The sequence below is a fragment of the Heteronotia binoei genome, chromosome 3 (genome assembly GCF_032191835.1).
Source record: "Heteronotia binoei isolate CCM8104 ecotype False Entrance Well chromosome 3, APGP_CSIRO_Hbin_v1, whole genome shotgun sequence".
Taxonomy (NCBI): Eukaryota; Metazoa; Chordata; class Lepidosauria; order Squamata; family Gekkonidae; genus Heteronotia; species Heteronotia binoei.
The window spans coordinates 162,325,416-162,345,165 of record NC_083225.1 but is presented as its reverse complement, the minus strand read 5'-3'; the positions used below and the strand labels follow the sequence as shown (position 1 = coordinate 162,345,165).

General features: G+C 43.5%; 1 protein-coding gene across 3 annotated transcripts in view; it reads right to left on the bottom strand.

Moving 5' to 3' along the window:
• Positions 1–19,750, bottom strand: part of ATP8A2 (ATPase phospholipid transporting 8A2) — a 499,041-nt gene that overhangs the window by 209,716 nt on the left and 269,575 nt on the right. For all 3 annotated transcript variants that reach the window (XM_060234774.1, XM_060234775.1, XM_060234776.1), the window contains 2 exons: positions 13,159–13,342; positions 8,860–8,970 (listed from right to left, as the gene is read on the bottom strand). In XM_060234774.1, coding sequence (XP_060090757.1) covers positions 8,860–8,970; positions 13,159–13,342 — 295 coding nt within the window. The remainder of the gene's footprint in view (positions 1–8,859; positions 8,971–13,158; positions 13,343–19,750) is intronic.

Sequence of the window (19,750 nt, the reverse complement as noted above, 5' to 3'; positions counted from 1 at the left end):
TAATTTCATTTACATGGTTTACATTAGGGCATTCAAAAAGAAGGAAATTATTTTACAAATGCATTTTTACAATATTTATGCTAACTAACTGACCGCAGGTTAAGATTGTTAAGAAGCCCTGATACACCAGGAATTAACTCCCAAACTAGATCTTTCCAGCGCATGGGATGTTTTGTGACTGAAACACTATTTAAGGTAGATGAATGATACATGATACAGTTATAAATATTGAGATGCAATTATCTAAGTCATGGTTATGTATTCATAATTCCCTCACATATTGTGGTCCTGTTGCCACAGCTGTGTGGAAGATGGAATATATCAGCTTAGTGATCCACCCCAAATCATGTAGAGGCTACATAAACTTATATGTTCCCCTCTTCTCCACTTCTCACAGGAGGGCTACTGTATAAAACCTGCAAAGCTGTGGAGTTCATTTATTTCTTGCTCCAAGTGGCTGTGGTAATAGCGTTGCTCTCCATGGAAGGATTCTGAATGTATATGAACCCATGATAAAGCCTCTTTACAATACTAGGCACACTTGAGCTCACAAATAAAATATCAAAACACCTCATGCACTGCACTAGAATCCTTTGCTGTATTTCATTCTACTTAGGCACTCAAGAGATTCAGGGACTGAGCCATGTAACCTAATTTGTAATTCTTCATAATTATGCATTGAAGGCTGAAGTATTACAAACTGTGTCACACGGAGCATTCGTTTCTGAAGGAATAAAAGCAACAAAAGGTATTTGTTTGATCTTTTTGCAGCTGAACGCTCACAAAACCTTACCGACCATTGCACAGTACTCGAGGCTAAAACTTTCAATAAAGATGGACTCCTCTCTAATGATCCACTGTGCAGCATACATTACAGCAATGTAAGGAAGACTAGTGTAGATTTGTCTTTGTGGCTGATTCTTTGGCAACTCTTGGGATTAACATACTAAATCAGGAATCCAAAAACAAGAAGTCCATCATGGATTAAAGCTCTGGAAGGGGCAAACCCATGAGCAATTTAGATTGCATTTTCCTTACACAGCAGGGGGGTAAAATATGGAACTGTCACTAACAGCAATAAAAACTAGGACTTGTAAATCAGCAAAAGAGACATTTGGACCTATTTGTCAAAATGAGACAAAAGAACTTTCAAGAAGTAGACTATTACTTGGACATCTTCAGATTATGGTGACATACAATTGCATAAACCATACATCATTGCAGTTTTTTTTCTTTGCACAACTTAGAAAAGGCAGAAACAGTGACTTAATGGATTATTTTCATGATCTGCTCTACAGCTTTCATCAAGGAACTATGCAATTGAAATATTCTTCCTTGCATGCACATCACAAACTGAGGGCTATCTGAAGTTTCATTATCTGAATTGTGTACTATTTTGCTACTGTCTGTAGGCTGGTACACTGCTTGATTTCTTTGCATTTGATTAGTATACATTTGAACACTGACAACTGACTATGTAAACTAATCTAATTGAAAAGGGCTGGGGGTTTGAGGTTCTAGCTGTGGTATTTTGTTTCTGATGATCCATTAATACATGAAAGTCACCAGGTGATGCTGCAGTAACACCTCCATGAGGTAGACCAAATTAGAATCAAAACTCTGAAACATGAGTGGTCAAACCTGCTTAACATAAGAGCCACAAAGAGTGAAATCAGATGTTTGAGAGCTGGAAGGAAAGAAGGAGATGGATGGATGGATGGATGGATGGATGGATGGATGGATGGATGGATGGATGGGAGAGAGAGCACTTCCAGAGCTGCACGATGTGTGTGAAAGAGCCATATGTGGCTCCCAAGTCAGTTTAGCTACCCCTGCTCTGAGATAATGCTCCAAAGTCATCAAGTTACATGAATTTTACATACTTCAGTTTTCATACCAGAACTTCATATATTACTGGAGTTCCAGAGCCCTTAGTGGTTTAAGATCTAACATGTCATGCTAGAAGCTGAGATAACAGAACATATTTTCATGAAGTATCTTTCTGGTACATCAGATGGAGATCAAGACCTGGTCACATTAGAGTAAAAATAAACAGCAGGCTTCTGATGGCTTATTATTACAAGCACTTTTTGTACTCTGGTTGCTTTTTAACATGAATGGTGTCCAGACCCATGAGTGGCATCCAGACCCAGCAAATTCATGTCCCATACACGTATGTTGAAGTAGAACAGGACTTTAAAAATCATGCATGTGCACTCCATTACTTGATCTGCCAAGGATGTGTTTTGCACTCAAGTATTCACAGCTAAGGAGTGGAAAAAACACATAACAAAAACCATTGGACCTTACTTATGGCTTGACAAGTGAACCATCAAATGCTTGGAAGAAGGCAAACCAACAGGGGCACATTTTAAGGTTACTCCACCATTGCAGCCTCATTATAACTGCAGTGTAACTGGGTCCTCCAATGCAACTGATTTGAAGGCGTTAACGCCATTCACTTTTACTGAATTCAGTTAGGGAGAATATATTTGTGCCCTGCTGGTTTGTTTTTTCAGATAAGGGATAGGCTGACATTTTGTCATTTCTTCACATGGAATTCATTCTTTAGATGGGTTCCTTCAGTGCCAAGGTCATACAAACAAAAAAACATGAGAACAAATATACAGTTTGTTCCAGTGAAGGGTCAGGGATTCTTCAATTCATTCTTTTTGACCTGGAAACTTTACCTGCTGCACTAGGAAGATACAAGGCTTTGAACTGTTCACTAGCATCAACAACCCTCCCTTTGATCTAGCCATCTTTCAATTTTTCTAATCATGACAAAAAAATGTTCCTGTATTCTTCTATACTTGTATCAGCTATATTTCATGGTTCTTACCTGTATGTCATAAGAGAAGCTTCACCTCAGCTCTAGAGAAACATATAACTGTCCAACAGATGTGAAGCAAATCTCTTGCTAATATAATATTTGGTAATAGTAGAGTACAAACTGCAAACACAGTAAAGCAAGAATAAGTCACTGGCTCAGAGAGAGAGGTGTAATGTCATCCAGGGACAGGTCTGGGTTTACCACAAGGCTAAATGTGCTGCAGAGTGGCTCCCAAATGGAATGGCAAACCCTCCATGATAGCATCATTATCCATGATAACATCATACAGTGGCTTCAGATGAAGCAAAAGCAGATGGACAATGAGGTAGCAGTTCCTTGTGCTTCCTATTTCCACACAGTCACTCAGGGCTTCTGCTCTGTCACAAGTAAAAGTTGGAGGTGAATTGCAGATTCTCAGTTCCTGAGTGCATAGTGCCCAGTCCGGATCAATATCTTGGCATGCATGGAGGTCTCCAGCATTCACCCACATTTTTTTTCTAGCCAGAAACAGTTTCAGGGAGGGGTACCATTTGGCCTATCGGGGGAGGGGACCCATGGATACATTTTAATTATAAAGCAGTGCTTCCCATTTGCAGGGTCATGACCAGGTACCAGGCCACGGAAGCCTCACTACCAGGTCAAAAGAAAAGCCAAAGCTAGCCCCGCCCCCAGCAAAGCATGACCTCTGCTCTGCTTCCTTCCTTCCCCTGTCTCTCTGTTCTGCAGAGAAAAGCTAGCCTTGAAGTCTGACACGGACTGCAAAGCCTGAGCTCTGTTTGGCTTCCTTCCTTCCCCTTTCTCTGTTGTGCAGAGAGGAGCTGGGCTGCCTCTCCTTCCTTCTCTCCCCCCCCTCCCAGTGTTTAAGAGAAAAGCTGGAGTCAACTGGCACTTTAGACCCATGAAGTGTTCTTCAAGGTATGAGCTTTCATGTGCCTTGCAGTAAGCTCTTTTGGGGAGATTTCCCCAGGAGGCCTGGGTGGCAAAGAAGGGTGTGTGTGGAGTGGGCATTCCAGTAGCTATTTTTTTTTTTACCAAATGACCTCTGAGCAGAATTGTTGCTGGCTCTGGTCATCTGATGGTGAGAAAGGCTTTTTCCCCTCCCCCTTCTTTCTTTCTTTCCCTGCAAGTGATGCTCTGTCTGTATTCTTGGTGCTGGAAGGGAGTGGGAGGGCAACAGTGGGAGGGCTTCTAGTGCCCTGGTCCCACTGGTGGACATTTGGTGTTTTTGGACTGGATAGTCCACTGGCCTGATCCAACATAGCTCCTCTTATGTTCTTTCTTTCCATGTCTTCTTTTCCTCTCCTTCCATTTCATTCTTTCCCCTTCTTTATTTCTTTCCATTTTTACCAGATGAAACTTTTCTGTTCATCATATTGTTGTTGCAGACATAGGAGCTCTGCCAATGAAAAGTTGGCATCCCCATTTGTAGCCAGCTGGCCTTTCTATGAGATTTCTGTGTGAGTGAGTGAGAGAGAAAGGTGTGGGGCATAAAGAGATTATTGGAGATTATGGCAGTATATCTCAACAGCACTGGAAGTGATGATACTATGACTTTGACACCATCTTACTGGTCCTGCTTTTAACAGCTGTCTGACACCAAAATTAAACTCCTCCTGTAGATATTAAAAAGGATGAAAGAAGTTCACTGGCTAAATGTCTGCAAAACAGGTTGCTTTTAAAGACATGGGAAACACAGCCAGTAAAAAGCTGCAGGCCCCTCATAAATATCCTTTTTGGGATAACTACAGAAAAGCTTATATGAAGTTCATATAACTGGAAATTAATTCATTAATTGCAGTACAATTCTCTGCTATCTTTCACAGCAATTTCCCAGTGTTTCAGCCAAAGAAAAGTATGGAAAATAGCTGTCAAAAGATCTTCTTGAAACCAAGCAAGCTTGGTTATAGCTTGAGTCAGGGTTCCAGTAGTAGCAGCTGAAGGAAGGGCCTACTAAATGTTTCAGCATATTTTGAGGTAGAGCAGCTGCCAGGGCCCAGTGTGGGTGATACACAGTGCTGTCATTCCTGATGGCAATGGCAACAGCACTCCCAATTGCATACACTGGCCAGTGCTGTTGAGGAAGGGGTGCGTAGGTAGTGTAGGCAATTGAACATGGGCATTAGGAGTGCTTGCAAGCTGGCCTCTGCCTCTGCTTCTTAAGTAACTTCGTTTTCAGAAAAATCTCTCTGAAACTCATGCTGAGCCAAAATGGGGGTGGAAAGAAAATGGGGGTGGAAAGTGGGCGGTCCTCTCTTTCCACTCCCACTGTTGCATCACTTGCAGGGAAAGAAAGAAAGAAAGAAAGAAAGAAAGAAAGAAAGAAAGAAAGAAAGAAAGAAAGAAAGAAAGAAAGAAAGAAAGAAAGAAAGAAAGAAAGAAAGAAAGAAAGAAAGAAAGAAAGAAAGAGAGAGAGAGAGAGAGAGAGAGAGGGAGGGAGGGAGGGAGGGAGGGAGGGAGGGGAGGGGAGGGGGGAAAAGCCTTTCTCACCATCAGATGACCCCAGCCAGCAACAATTCTGCCCAAGGGTCATTTGGTAAAAAAAATACCTACTGGAATGCCCACTCCTAGCTGAAAAACACACATACACACCCTTCTTTGCCACCCAGGCCTCCCAGGGATATCTCCCCAAAAGAACATACTGCAAGGTACATGAAAGCTCATGGGTCTAAAGTGCCAGTGGACTCCAGCTTTTCTCTTAAACACTAGGGCGGGGGGGAGAAGGAAGGAGAGGCAGCCCAGCTCCTCTCTGCACAACAGAGACAAGGGAAGGAAGGAAGCCAAACAGAGCTCAGGCTTTGCAGCCTGTGTCAGTCTTCAAGGCTAGCTTTTCTCTGCAGAACAGAGAGATGGGGGAAGGAAGGAAGCAGAGCAGAAGTCATGCTTTGCTGGGGGCGGGGCTAGCTTTGCTGGGGGTGGGGCTAGCTTTGGCTTTTCTTGTGACCCGGTAGTGAGGCTTCCATGGCCCGGTACCAGGTCATGACCCTGCAAATGGGAAACACTGCTCTATACCATTATAAACTAAATTTTATTTAAAGTAAAGCCATGGCATAATATAATAACCAACAGGCACTGGAAACTTCAAAATGCTTTTATACAATTATGTGGCTAAACTCCATAAAAACAGACAGATTCTAGCAAATGAAATGCCAATGCCAGTTGCCACCGCTTGCCACTCAAGGACAAGCATTTACATTTTTAGTGGTTTGAGAAATATGTTGAAATATGACCCAGAGGTCTCTGGAGGAGGGGGCAGAGGGCACTGGGTTTTTCTCAGACATTTCTTCACTGTTTACTTAACCCAAGCTTGTTCCCTTTCTAAAAGCAGCCTTCTGTAACTCCTAAGTCTGGCTATCCTCAAGCTTCATCCCTTACAACAATCTCTCCCCTTCACTAAGAAGAAACAAAAAAGGTTCACAGTGTGACCTCTAAGAAGCATTCTTGGGTGGTTCAATTATTCAGGGCTTGCTGTGAGTATTCTTCAGGTGTTAAACCACCAGTGAAGTTAAGCAGAAAAATTAGGAATAGCTCACATGGGGCTCAGAAGGATAAATTAGCTGTGATGTGGGCCATGGAGGCCACTGTGCACATATACTCCCCTTCTCTGCACATGGGTTGTAATGATAACTGAAACGTATGCACTCTCATGTAAACAGGGCCTAAGCACATTTTATGTGTAGCAGAGGAAGGAAATGTAAGATTTATAAGTCCATTGAAATCAATTGGTATAGCTATGTTTTGGAAGTGCGCTGCAAGTGTCCTGACACATATGTACCAGGGGATGCTGGCGAAAGAATCCTTAGATGAAAATGAAGAGAATCTGTCCAATTGTAAGAAACCTTACACCCTTCTAAACCAATTTGTTTAGTTGCGTTTAACTCTGTTTAGGACTGCAGTTAGCCACTCAGCCTATCGTACTCCCCAGCACAAGAGAACAATGTTCACTTATTCAATGCAATTTTTAGAAAATTAGGTAGCAATTCAGGAACAAGCTCAAAGAATATACAAAGTAACTAGAACCATTTGGAATGTTAGGAGGCATATTGGGGGCAGAAGAATGCAGTAACCATTCTCATAGCGTGCAGATCTAGGAACATTTGGAAATTGCATGGTTCAATGGTTCACCACTTATAGCAGCCGCAGACTGTATGCTGTTAGAATTTATGACCCATGTTACTATACTTGGCTCAAAATATATTTAATGATATCTTTAATGGGGGGGGGGACAAGAAACCTCTGAACAGAACATACATCGCCCATGTGAACAACCCACACAGAAATGTGATTAGAGACCAAGAATATGAGACATATATACCCTCGCAATCCCTGTCTAATGAGAAAATGTCCTCTTATTATCACATCTCAGTTAGGGCCCGTGCATGCTTAAACATGCTGTATGGTGGTTTATTGTTTTAACTTCCTGTAAATTACAGACTGGGGAGGAAAATAGAAATATTTAAACTGAATTAAAGGTGCCACCCCCCACCCTCCAAACCAGACCACTATGCCATCTTTCACATTGCCTTAAAAATCCACTTTTATATTACCTGATTTTATTGTGTGTTTTTCTTGTGTTCAGACAACTTTGTAAACATCCCAGCACACTCTCATATCTTCCCCATTCTCCCCCCCCCATTCCTAATAAAACTGGTTTATCCTGTACTTCCCCTGCCAAAGCAAAATGTATTCTCAATAAAGCCCCTTCTCTGTAATCTGAACTAAGTTTTTCAACCACTGGCAACTTCTGGCAAAACTCACCATCCCACCAAAATCTGCCTAGATTGGGCAGGCTGGTGTGGGTGTTTTTTAAAAACATTTGCATCTCAATAGCAAAATGGTTTAGCAATGGAAGGTGCCTGCTTCAGGACAGCTTCAGGATGCCTTGAGAGCATCTCTCTCTCGCTCTCCTCCCCCTGCCTCTTTTTCCCCCTCTTCAGTATCAAAGCCAATGGTGCAAATAAATTATTTTTTGTGCTTCAGCTACTGTGCTTTATACAAGAGTAAATGAGGAGCCTCGTGGCACAGAGTGGTAAGCTGCAGTACTGCAGTCCAAGCTCTGCTCACGACCTGAGTTCAATCCCAGTGGAAGCTGGGTTCAGATAGCCGGCTCAAGGTTGACTCAGCTTTCCATCCTTCTGAGGTTGGTAAAATGAGTACTCAGCTTGCTGGGGGTAAAGTGTAGATGATCGGAGAAGGCAATGGCAAACCACCCTGTAAAACGTCTGCCAAGAAAACATCATGATGTTACATCACCCCATGGGTCGGTAATGACTCAGTGCTTGCACAGGGGACTACCTTTACCTATGGGGCTGCTCTTGCCATGTGTAAAGAAGGTGAGTGAATGAGGCTGCTGAAATGTTCAAATGCTTCAATATATGAGCAAAAAACCCAACAAGAACCCCAGAACAGATGGAACTTGTAGGGGAAGTCTGAACAGATCCCACAGATAGCGCAATCATCACAAGCAGCAAAACACACACAACAATGCAGAAGGCGGCTGCAGTCTTAAAAACGCCTGTGTTAGAAGGGGCTCTTTGTACTTGGCCACATATAATGCAACTGCAACTCTGTTGTTTATAGTATGAGCAGATTTCAATCAGATCAATTCAGTCCTGCTTTTTCAGAGATTTGATTAGCATATTAAAATTTGTCTAAGCCCCTTGAACAACTGTTCACATAACACATACCAATGAAGACATGAAGGTGTCTTATACTTAATCAGACCATTGATCCATCAAGGTAAATACTGTCTACTCAGACAGGGAACAGCTCTCTAGAGTCTCAGGCAGAGATCTTTCACATCACCTACTACCTGCCCCCTTTTAACCAGAGATGTTTAGGACTGAGTCTGGGACGTTCTTCAGGCCAAGCAGATGCTCTGCCACTGAGTCATAATCCCTCCATACACCACCTACTGAACTGTGCTGTGGGCAGTCCAAAATGTGTGACGCAAGATCAATTAGAAAGGTCACTATTCCAACCACCAGTTAGAAAGCATGAGAAAGGTTCATAATTCTGGTCATTCTTACCTCAATAATGTATAGAACCACATTCTTATAAAAGCAATACAATATGCACTTTGTCACTCGGTTGTAACTCCAAGCTCCATGGACAAGTAATAACTTCTCCAAGTATGAAAACTGGAAAAGGAAAAGTAGGAAATAATTGAATTAAATATCTTGTATCTCTTTACATATATAGCAAAAGGAACTCATTAGCTATTAATTAATCAGCATTATATAATGCTCACTATGAATGGTGTGACTTCAAGACTGATTCAGATTACTTTTGTCCCACCACACACTGAATTTACTGTTTTGCTAGTTCCATTTAGGATCCTTTCTCAATATATAGTTCTATAGAGATTCACCACAGCATAACTGAAAAAGAGTCTTGTAAGGAGATACAAAGAGCAGACATGCATTCTTGGGGACAATCCACACAACTAGTTTTATACCACTTTATAACTTTTGGACAGTACTTTCTGGTGAAATTCCACATAGCACTTCTTCTCATGCATGAACTCACAACAATTTAGTTTTGGATAGGGATGGGCGTGAACTGGCTCAAGAACTAAATGACGTGACAAATTCTGGTCAGTTTGTGGCTCATGAAGTAAATTTAATGGCAGGTCAACTGGCATGAACTTTCCACAAACTTTCAAGCAGGTTGTGAACATTCAGTGCTGGTTTGTGGATAGATACATTTCCAGACTGTCTCTGCTCAAACAAAACATTTACCAAACTTCAAAGCAAGGTGTGTGTGTGGAATTCTCAAGCCATGTCAGTTTAAAGAGTCTTGCCCTTTTGCCTGCATTCCTTTAGTATTCCCTTCACATTTTCTTGCACAGAGCTTGCAAAATCCCCCCTGGCTTGGATTTGTGACTGTGCTTTGAGACCAGTCCTTTTAAGCTTGCAGTGCCAGTGGCACTAGGTTCTGCTGGGCACTAGTACACTGCACAGGTTCTGCAGAACACCCCCCTCTTGCTTGGAGTGTAATTCTGTGCTAGACATCAATCCTGTTGAGCTAGCATTGCCACCATGCACTAGATTCTGCTTGGAACTCTTTGATTGCACTGGTATTGCTGGGTACTCTTTGGATGCACTGGCACTGCTGGGCACTCTGTACATTGCACTGGTCCTGCTGGGCTTGCGAAAAATGCCCCCTTTCAGTTTCTACTGCAGAGATTCTTTGCCCTGACCTTAGTCCTACTGCGTTTGCACTACCACAGTGACACTGGTTCTGCTGGGCACATTGTACTGGTTCTGCTGGGCTTGCAGAAATGCCACCCATACCCCTTCAGTTTCTACTGCAGAGATTCTCTGTGGCTTTGATTCTGTTGTGGGTTTATATTGCCCTTTCCTTTTTTCTCCATTGGAATCAATGGAGGATGAGGGCACCTTCTTTAGGGGGCTCTTTCAGCCCTAAATGGTTTTGCTAATGGCAACCAATCTTTCCCCCTGTGTTACTATTAGCACATTGAAGACAAAACAAGCAAAAGGAGGGCATCCATCGTTTCTACTTTTCAAGGGTGAATAACAATTTGTGTATGTGATGCAGTGGGGCCCAGTTTCAACCAATAAACCCGTATGGGTGGAAAAATCAAACCCCTCTCCCCTCCCCGTGCTACAAACTGAGACTCCACATAGCTGTGATTTTGCTTTAAAAATGCACAGGCTCTGATCTCCATCTCATCTACTTATTCATCATCTCGTCTTTCTGCCAAGGAACTCAGAATGCTGCACAGATAAGCCCAAGAAAAAGACTTGCCCAAGGCCATCCAGTCTGACTGAGCAGACATCTGAAACCAAGGCTTTGCTAGCCCATCTACCACACTGATGTAACCTATCCATTTTCAGCTCTTGAGACACTCTCCGTTGGTCAGTAGTGAAATATTGGTACAAAGTATTTCAAGCCCACTGTTAATCTCAGAATGGATCTTATAACAAGCTGAGCAGTTTAGTATCAACAGTGGAAAACACTTAGGTCTGGGCTCTGGCAAACGTTGAAAGAAATTTAGAAAAGAGAGAGTACGAGGCTAACTAGCAAACATGTATATCTGTATGCACTCAGATGTAGATGGCATGGTAGGATTTTTTTTTTGTCCCAATATACATACTGGAAGCAGTCCCGGTACATACCTCCTGACAGGAAGAAAAATTACAGTGCTGCACTAATGTTCCATTTCCATGTTAGAAAAATTGTGGGGGGTGGGGATGGGGGGCTGTACATTTCCCTCGTACAGGAGTGCAGACCCATGCATTTGAGAAGGCAACATGGGATTCCGTCCTGAATTGGGCCTGTGGTGCTTGTCACCTAGCAGAATCAATCACTGTGCTGTTGGGGACCGCAAGGTGGCGGCTGGCCAAGGCTTGCCTCAGGCATCCCAGAGACTGCCAGCACTCATTATCTCAATGAAATACAGGATGTGAAATGCAGAAAAAGGGAATATAATCTAGTCCTCCCCCGCCCCCCCTGGAAACATGAGACCAATATTCATATAAGAATTTCTATAACCAGCAGTAGAATAAAACTGATACTTGAATGTAATAGATTCCTCCTTTGAATAACAATAAAATCTGCATTCAATTTCTGAATTGCCTAAGGGAAAAAAGTCTGTGAGTGTGTGTGCGTGTGTGTGTATATATATATATATATACATTTGGAGGGGGTACTAGCGTCTCTAAACTGGGTCAGTGGAGCACACCGAATAGTTTGAGGACAAGAGATGCTTCCAAAAGATGCTCTTTTCCCACATGTCTGCGGAAGGTTATTACTTTGAAGCAACCGGTCAAATTTCTCTTGTATTTGTTTGATTTACACACATGATCTTCCCACAAGGCTCCTTTGGCACACTTCAGATTTTTCCATAAGTGGCCACATCTCACATCACTGGATCAGAAGTCTCTTTTTAAGGATTATGAGGCAGTGTTCATTGTAAACACCTGTGACTCCACTATCATTACTATGTCTGCAAGAATCATCCCTATGAAGGTCAGTTTCTTTTTAAAACCTTCCTAGGTTTATTCTAATCTGCAGCATCACATAACCTGTCTTCAAACTGAGTCCCCTGCATGCAGATGCACTGGATGGAGAAACAGAGGAAGGGACAAGCCATGGGGCATTCCCATGTAATAAAAAGAAAGCTTGAGCTACGCAGAAAAATAATGATTTCCACAAAATGAACATTTTGGGTCAATTCTATGGGACTAAGAGTGGCACCTGAGTTCTGCCTTCATGCTGTCAATGCGTTGGCAGAACAGAGGAATGTGCAGTGCAAGAGCACTGTGAGTTGGGGGTGGCACATGATCCAGGAGGTTGGAGTTCAAAAAGAAGGAGGCAATTGACCTCAGAGCATTTGTGCTTGTGTGTCTTCCTCAATTCTCCAAGCTCAGTTCCTCTTTTTCATAGGATCCTTTGGGAGACGTACTACAATCTCACAACTTAATGCTTTTTTGGAGGAGGGGAACACAGAGTATAGCCAGTGTACCTCAAAAGGCAGGGCTGCCCTATTCCCAGGTGTGGCTACAAAGAAAGGACACTGAATCAGTATTGTCTCCTCTGACTGGCAGTGGGTCTCTGGGGTCTCAGGTTGAGATCTTCCATGTCACCTATTGCCTTTAAACTGGAGATGTTGGGGACTGAATCTGGCTCTTCCATTGAGCCAAAGTCATTTTCCTTGATTTATCAACTCTTTTAAGCTATTTGACAACAGAGAAATATTTCCCTGTTATCAAACAGCTTAATAGAGTTGATAATTCAAGGGAATATTTATATATATTCTTATATAGTAACATGTCAGGCATGTTAGAAGGGGTAAAAAATTTCTACTCTCTTCCAAATGGAAGGACCATTGACCTGCCACTGACTGCCATCTTCTTATCCCCACAGGTGACGTCAAATGAACCAGCAAACTATCCTTAACAGCTTTATTTTGAAGTAATTTAAATAAAAATTAGAGTGGCAGGGTGGTCGAACAGGAATATGTTTTACCAAAAGGTGTCGGAATTAAGAGCAAGAAAAACTATAATTAGATGAGCCTCAACAACTATAATGGATGGCTTCTCTCCCCAATTACAAAGTAGCCTGAAGTTCTGTGGTGAGTAAAGAAGAAACCTAAGCCTTTAGGAGAAGATGGCTCAGGGCCCAGTGCAATGGAATGGATCCCAAGCACTTCCGAGGTATCTGCTTTAGGCCAGCAGCCTCAAAGGAAGGAGAAAGGAAAAATTCATCTGGCCTCCAGGTCAGCAATGAGGTGTTTATGCTGTCCACACAGCCAATACCTCTGTCAACAGGATATGGCAGCTGCTGTGCTGTGTGACTCTGACCTGTGCTATCGCGTAATCAGAGGAGTTGGTTGCCTGCATGCCTTCATTGCCGCTGATCCCCACTCCAACATGAGCTGTCTGGATCATTCCCACATCGTTGGCACCGTCCCCAATGGCCAGGGTGATGGCATTCACGTGTTTCTTTACCATGTCTACAATTTCAGACTTCTGCAGAGGAGACACCCTAGGACAGAGGAGAGAAAACATCAGTCAAGTTTCCCACATGCTGCGCTATGTGCGACTTTCCAGAGGGACAGCTGTAATCTAGATTTAGACATATAAAAAGGGCAGTTACTGGAAAGTTTCCTAATCCAACACTTCAAGCTTTAGAATGCATGCCAAAGATTTCCCTCCTTCCCCCTCCACACACCTAGAAAGAGAATATAGCACTATTCCTTCTCTATAAGTAAATAACATATGCACAGGTTGAAAGCAAGAATACTTGATAGATTTTAGGAGTTTTGCAACACAGTACTTTATGTGGCTGTGTGAATGTAATGCTCATCAGCAATACCAGACGGAGTGCTTTTGATTATTGAAAAAGCCCTTATCTTAACTGTTGCACCATATGGTTAAGTTCAAGCTTTCCCCTTTGCCCCTATGTTGGGCCCCCAGTCTTGCGTCAGAATCACCACTACTTGGCCCACACAGCAGGTGAGGCTCTGCTGTATATTCTCTATTCCATCTCTCTGCCAAAGTTTTGAGAAAGATGTTCACTCAGGGCCAGTGCTTGGGTTTTTGGTGCCCTAGGTGAGCTGCTCACTAGTGCCCCCCCAAAAAAAATTTAAAAACAGAGAATTGTAGGAGAAATCAAGAAGCCTAAAACTATTTACATTTTTAATTTGCAGGTTTTTATTTTAATTTTTTTTTAAAAAAAAACTGTGAGATTAAGCAATACAAATTGTGAGAATACTACATGATCCTTTTAGCTGGAGGTGCCAGGGACGAGACCTTTACATGACCATTTCTACTTGATCCTTTTAGTTGGAGGTGCCAGTGAAAAGACCTTTGTGCATGCGAGAAAGATGCTCTACCACTGAGCTATGGCTCCCACCCCATGGCTCTGTTAACGTAGAGTAGAAAGGATGAGTGGCAGCATACAACTTCAACAGGAGCCATTTTTTAGAAACTGTAATTGGCTCTTCTTCAGCTTTTACAGTTGGTTAATTTATCCCTGCTGGGCTCCGAGGAGCACACTGTGCAGGCGCCAGCTGGGGAACTTGAAACCAGTTGGGCAGCATCTGTGCTCCATGGAGCTTGCTTTTCATTGGGGAAGGCAGACTCCAAGGAGTACTCATGCTGTGAGTGGGGAGAGGGGTGCCTGGCAGCACCCCTAACCAGGTGGCACCCTAAGCAGCCACCTGCTTGGCCTACTCACACACACTGGCCATGTGCTCACTACTCCAGTCCCCAGCTTTTGCCATGAGACACACTCAAGGATGTCATATTTGAAAAGGAAGAGTGATGCCCTTATAAAGGGAGTCATTTCAGTGGGAGGAACTCTGCTGTGTCACAAATTTGCTCTCTAGGTAATAGGATAAAGGATAGGAAAACAGTCTACTCTAAAGAAAACTCCTCCAAATCTATAAGGCAACATACTGTCTCTTATCCTGCAAGCAGATCTTATACGAAGAGCTAGGCGCTACATATGTACAAGTGACTTATGTGTCTCATGTTATGTGTGCAAACTATGGACTGGTAATTCTTCCTTGGGGTGAGAGCCATAAGCATCAGATAACTTTTGGAATGCTTTGCAAATCACTCTTCTGCATGCAAATTACACGTGACCCCTACAAGGATGGTTCAGTATCATACAAGATACTGGCCTAAACTTTAAAAGTGACAGTCATAGACATATAATGGGAATGGCTCCTCCAATTCCACTATTAACTTTTACTCTGCTGAAGTAATATCAAAGGATAGGTTATTTGGTTATATCAACTCTTGGGCGATCTTCATTTTCAACCAGCACATAAAACACTAAACAATAGATGTCAGGTGAACATGTGCAGAAACTGAATGCCACTAACAAGACACCACCACCAAAAGCCCCTTTGCCGGCAATCACCATCTTACTTCCAAAGACAGGGACACCCAGAGCAGCAGGGCCTTTGATGATGATCTTAACAAAGAAGCTCAAATGAGGTGTCTCATGCTCAATCCATGGCACCTTTGAGTCAAATAACATCAGGAGGCACAGCTGGGAGAGAGGCCTCAGAGAGCCATGGGGATTGAAAGGGGAAAAACCCACTGGGTAAAATGGATGAAAGGTCTCAGTATAAAGCAGCTTCACCACCTGACCATGACATCCAAATCCAAACACTATGATTTAAAATGTGCTACATGCTAATATTATAAAGCAACATTTTCCCAACACCTTTGCTGGTAAAGTAATATTGCCTTCAGGTATTTTTCACAGCTCCACATGAACAGTTTTAAGTGTACCAAGCAGTAACTTGGAACTGGCACAGAGAGAAGGCTGAACTGGAGCAGCTTCAGTACCATCCACTGTAAGGTGGATACAGGAAGAAACAATAAGGTGGATCCAGATTAAATTTACCAATGGCAGAACAGAATGTTTCTATCTCACTCTCCTCCCCGCCCCCCCTTCAATAACAGTGAACTGATCAGGGATGGGGATGAACCAGCTCACAAACGAACATTTGTGATGAATTTTGGCTGGTTCATGGTTTGTGAACTGAAGAGCCATCATGAAATGCAAAAATATGGATTGTGCCCATCCCTAGCCCTGATATCTGTTAAATGCTGCTTCTGGGGTATAGGGGACCCAGAGGAATGGCACAAAGGATGTCTGCAGCAGAAAGCTGCCAATTTAATCTGAATCTAACCTAGTGTCCTGCATTCTACTACGCCACTGAAGCCTCCCTCCAGCCTAAGGTAGGATACTGCCAAATATTTTAGGCAACAGCTTTGCACCATCAAAGCTGGTTACATGACAGACACAAGGCTGTTGAGATTAATTTTTGTGAACCATCTCAAGACCCACCCATGTTATCTGCTTAAGAACTTTGTGCACAGCCGTATCTGGCAGAGGCACTGATAAATGCAATGACCTGGCTTTGGAGACTTCTCAAAATGTTTGGTTAGTACTCAACACAATGATGGAAGAAAGGTGGGATGGTTTCCAGAGCTCTGCAGCTTTTGACTGCTATTCTGCACCTGTTTGCTCCTGTCTGCTTTCATCACTAAGCAGATGGTGTCTGGGGCTGGCACATGAGAATTAACACATGCTGTTAAGACTGCAGAAGGCCCTTGGTCTGTTGGTGATACTGACACAAATGGTGGTGCTGATCCTGTAAAATTGATTTGTATTTATAAGACCTTATGGACCAATTTGCAGCACAATGTTAAGGTCTTGGGTACTTTGCAAACCTTGAACCTCCTGAGTTTCTGGGTCCACATAGTAGCTTTGCTTGTGGAGAGCAGCTCCACAGAGTGAAGTAATTTGATACTTCTATTGTCAGTCTAGCTATATCCTTATTTTTATCTGGCAGGGCCAGCAGTAAATTCAGGTCAAGAATAGGGGGTGGGAAGGGAAACTTGGCTAATCCTAATATCTTCTTGCATGTAATTCTAATTTAATCCTAATATCTTCTGGCATGTAATTCTCATTGAGTAATGGTAACTTAAACCCTTGAAAAATATAATTTAGTTGAATCTTATTTCAAGACAAATTGCAGTTCTTATTACTAACAATCACATCAAAGGGATGCCAATTTATAATAAACAAATAAAGGTGCTCTGATGGGCATTGATTGGTGTTAAATTCTAACGTTTCTGTATTCTGCTTCACTGAAATGCTGGCAAAAATTATGTTTCATCCTTTGCTGAAACTCATAAAGTGAGAACTCCAGACAGAATCTGAGCCAAAACAGAGGTTTGCATATATGGAGTACATCAGTTATGTGCCTCAGGTGTCCCGTGAGCCAAGGAGGGAAGCCAACTACCTTTACCCACATGAATAGCAGTAATTATTTCACTCAAAAGCAAACCCCCTGCAACATCTTTGTGCTCTCATAAAACAGCCTTCATATGCTTAAGAAAAAGAGATCTTAATTTTCATAGGTGAACATTTCCAAACCATAACGCAGGGCAGGAATGGGGTGGGAAACAGCTAAAGAAAAAAAGTTAGTTTTGCTTTAAAAAAGAAAAAGAAATGCTTTAACAGAGGTGCTCAACTTTTTTTTTACCACTGAAGAGTGCACTGGAAAGTTTTGGAATTAAACATTCAAAATTACCTCTGTGGCTGTGAGTTGCAAAAAGATGCTTGGAGACGAGGAATTGATGTGAGCTCTGGCTGCAACCACTTGGTAAGGACTGGCCATTTGCTTGTCATCACCACTGTGAATGCTGAGGAATTTGCACTGGCAATGGAGTGTCCATGTAAGCACTGCATTTACCTCCATCAGACAGAGTTTTTCCCCTGCATTTTTTTCTCAGCCATGATATTTATCTATTTATTACATTAAGCTTATATCCCGCCCTCTCCGCAAGTGGACTCAGGGCGGCTCACAACATTACATTACTACCATTAAAACCAATAAAATATATAGGCGGCAATTAAAGCGTGGACTCAGACGACGAGAGAGGCAATGGCGGCGTACTCGAGAGAAGCGACTAGAACATCTTATAGAGCAGTTATGAGGTCCTATGAGATGGCAGTCAAGGCCACAAAGAAAACATACTTTGCGGCTAAGGTTGCATCTGCAATTTCGTGTCCGGCACAACTGTTCAATACAATTCGGACCCTGATAACTCTGCCACAAGGCAGACCAAATTTTAATGAATTGGAGATTGGCTGTGAGGCTTTTGCGAATTTTTTTTTGCAGATAAGGTCACGTCACTCCACCACGACTTCCCTGCCATATTGGAGACAGTATGTGAACCTGAGGCTCTGTGCCTGTCTTCGGAGTGTGTCCTGGATGGTTTCAATGCTCTCAGCCTGGAGGAAGTTGACAGGATTCTCTTGTCTACTCGGCCTACAACTTGTAATCTGGACCCCTGCCCCTCCTGGCTTATTAAAGCTTGCCAGAGGGAGCTTAGATATCCTGTATGGGATATCATAAATAGATCCGTGATGGAAGGGCATTTTCCAGCACCTCTTAAAGAGGCGGTGGTCCGCCCTCTATTGAAAAAAACAACGTTAGATCCGGCCGAATTGGCACACTATCGGCCGGTCTCGAATTTACCCTTTTTGGGTAAACTCATTGAGAGGGCAGTGGCATTGCAGTTGCAGAGTTTTCTGGAGGATGCTTCCGTTCTTGACCCCCATCAGTCCAGCTTTCATCCGGGTGATGGGACGGAGACAGTGCTGGTCGCTCTGATGGTTGATCTCCAGCGGCATCTGGATCGAGGCAGCTCGGCAGTGCTGATGTTGTTAGACCTATCGGCAGTGTTCGATACGCTCGACCATCAGCTGCTGACTAGCCATCTCGCCGACGCGGGGATTCAGGGGTTGGCCTTACAATGGCTCTCCTCGTTCCTTGATGGTCGAGGACAGAGGGTGGCGATTGGGGTTGAGTTGTCCTGGAGGCACACGCTTGATTGCAGGGTGCCTCAGGGGGCAGTTCTTTCCCCAATCTACATGTGCCCCCTTGCCCAGATTGCCCGGAGGTATGGGCTGGGTTGCCACCAGTACGCTGATGACACCCAGCTCTATCTACTCATGGACGGACGGCCTGACTGTGTCCCAGAAAACCTGGACCTGGTATTACAAGCCATGGCTAGATGGCTCAGGCTGAGTAGGTTGAAACTAAATCCAGCGAAGACAGAGGTCCTTTGCTTGGGTCGCCATGGTCCGGGAGGGGAAATTCCCCTACTAGCTCTTGATGGTGCGCCATTGACAATGGTGCACAGGGTCAGGAGCTTGGGGGTAATACTTGAGCCTGCCTTAACCATGGAGGCCCAAGTAGCAGCCACTGCTAAGTCTGCATTTTTTCATCTTAGGCGGGTGAGGCAATTGGCTCCTTTCCTGGAGCAGGATGATCTGGCAACAGTGATCCATGCAACGGTCAACTCAAGGTTGGATTACTGTAATGCCCTCTACATGGGGCTGCCCCGTGCCAAATCCAGAAGTTGCAGCTAGTGCAGAATGCCGCCGCTCGGCTGTTATTAGGGCTCCCTAGACGGGAGCACATTCAGCCGGGCCTCCGGGGACTGCACTGGCTGCCAATAATATACCGAGTCCAGTACAAGGTGCTGGTTATTACCCTTAAAGCCCTATATGGCCTAGGACCTGCCTACCTTAGGGACCATCTCTTCCCATATGCTCCCCAGAGAGTGCTGCGATCCGGCTCTAGAAATCTGCTTGTAATCCCTGGGCCAAAGGAGGCCTGGTTGAAGTCAACTAGGGACAGGGCCTTCTCGATCACAGCCTCTTGCTGGTGGAACCAGTTACCGGAAGAGGTCAGGGCCCTGCGGGACATTGGACAGTTCCACAGGGCCTGTAAGACAGTCCTCTTCCGGTTGGCTTATAACTGACCGGCATTGAAATATTGAAATATTCTGACGGAAGACTATAAGATAGCACACTGAGACTGTTTGATGTATTGATATATTAGTTGTTTTAATT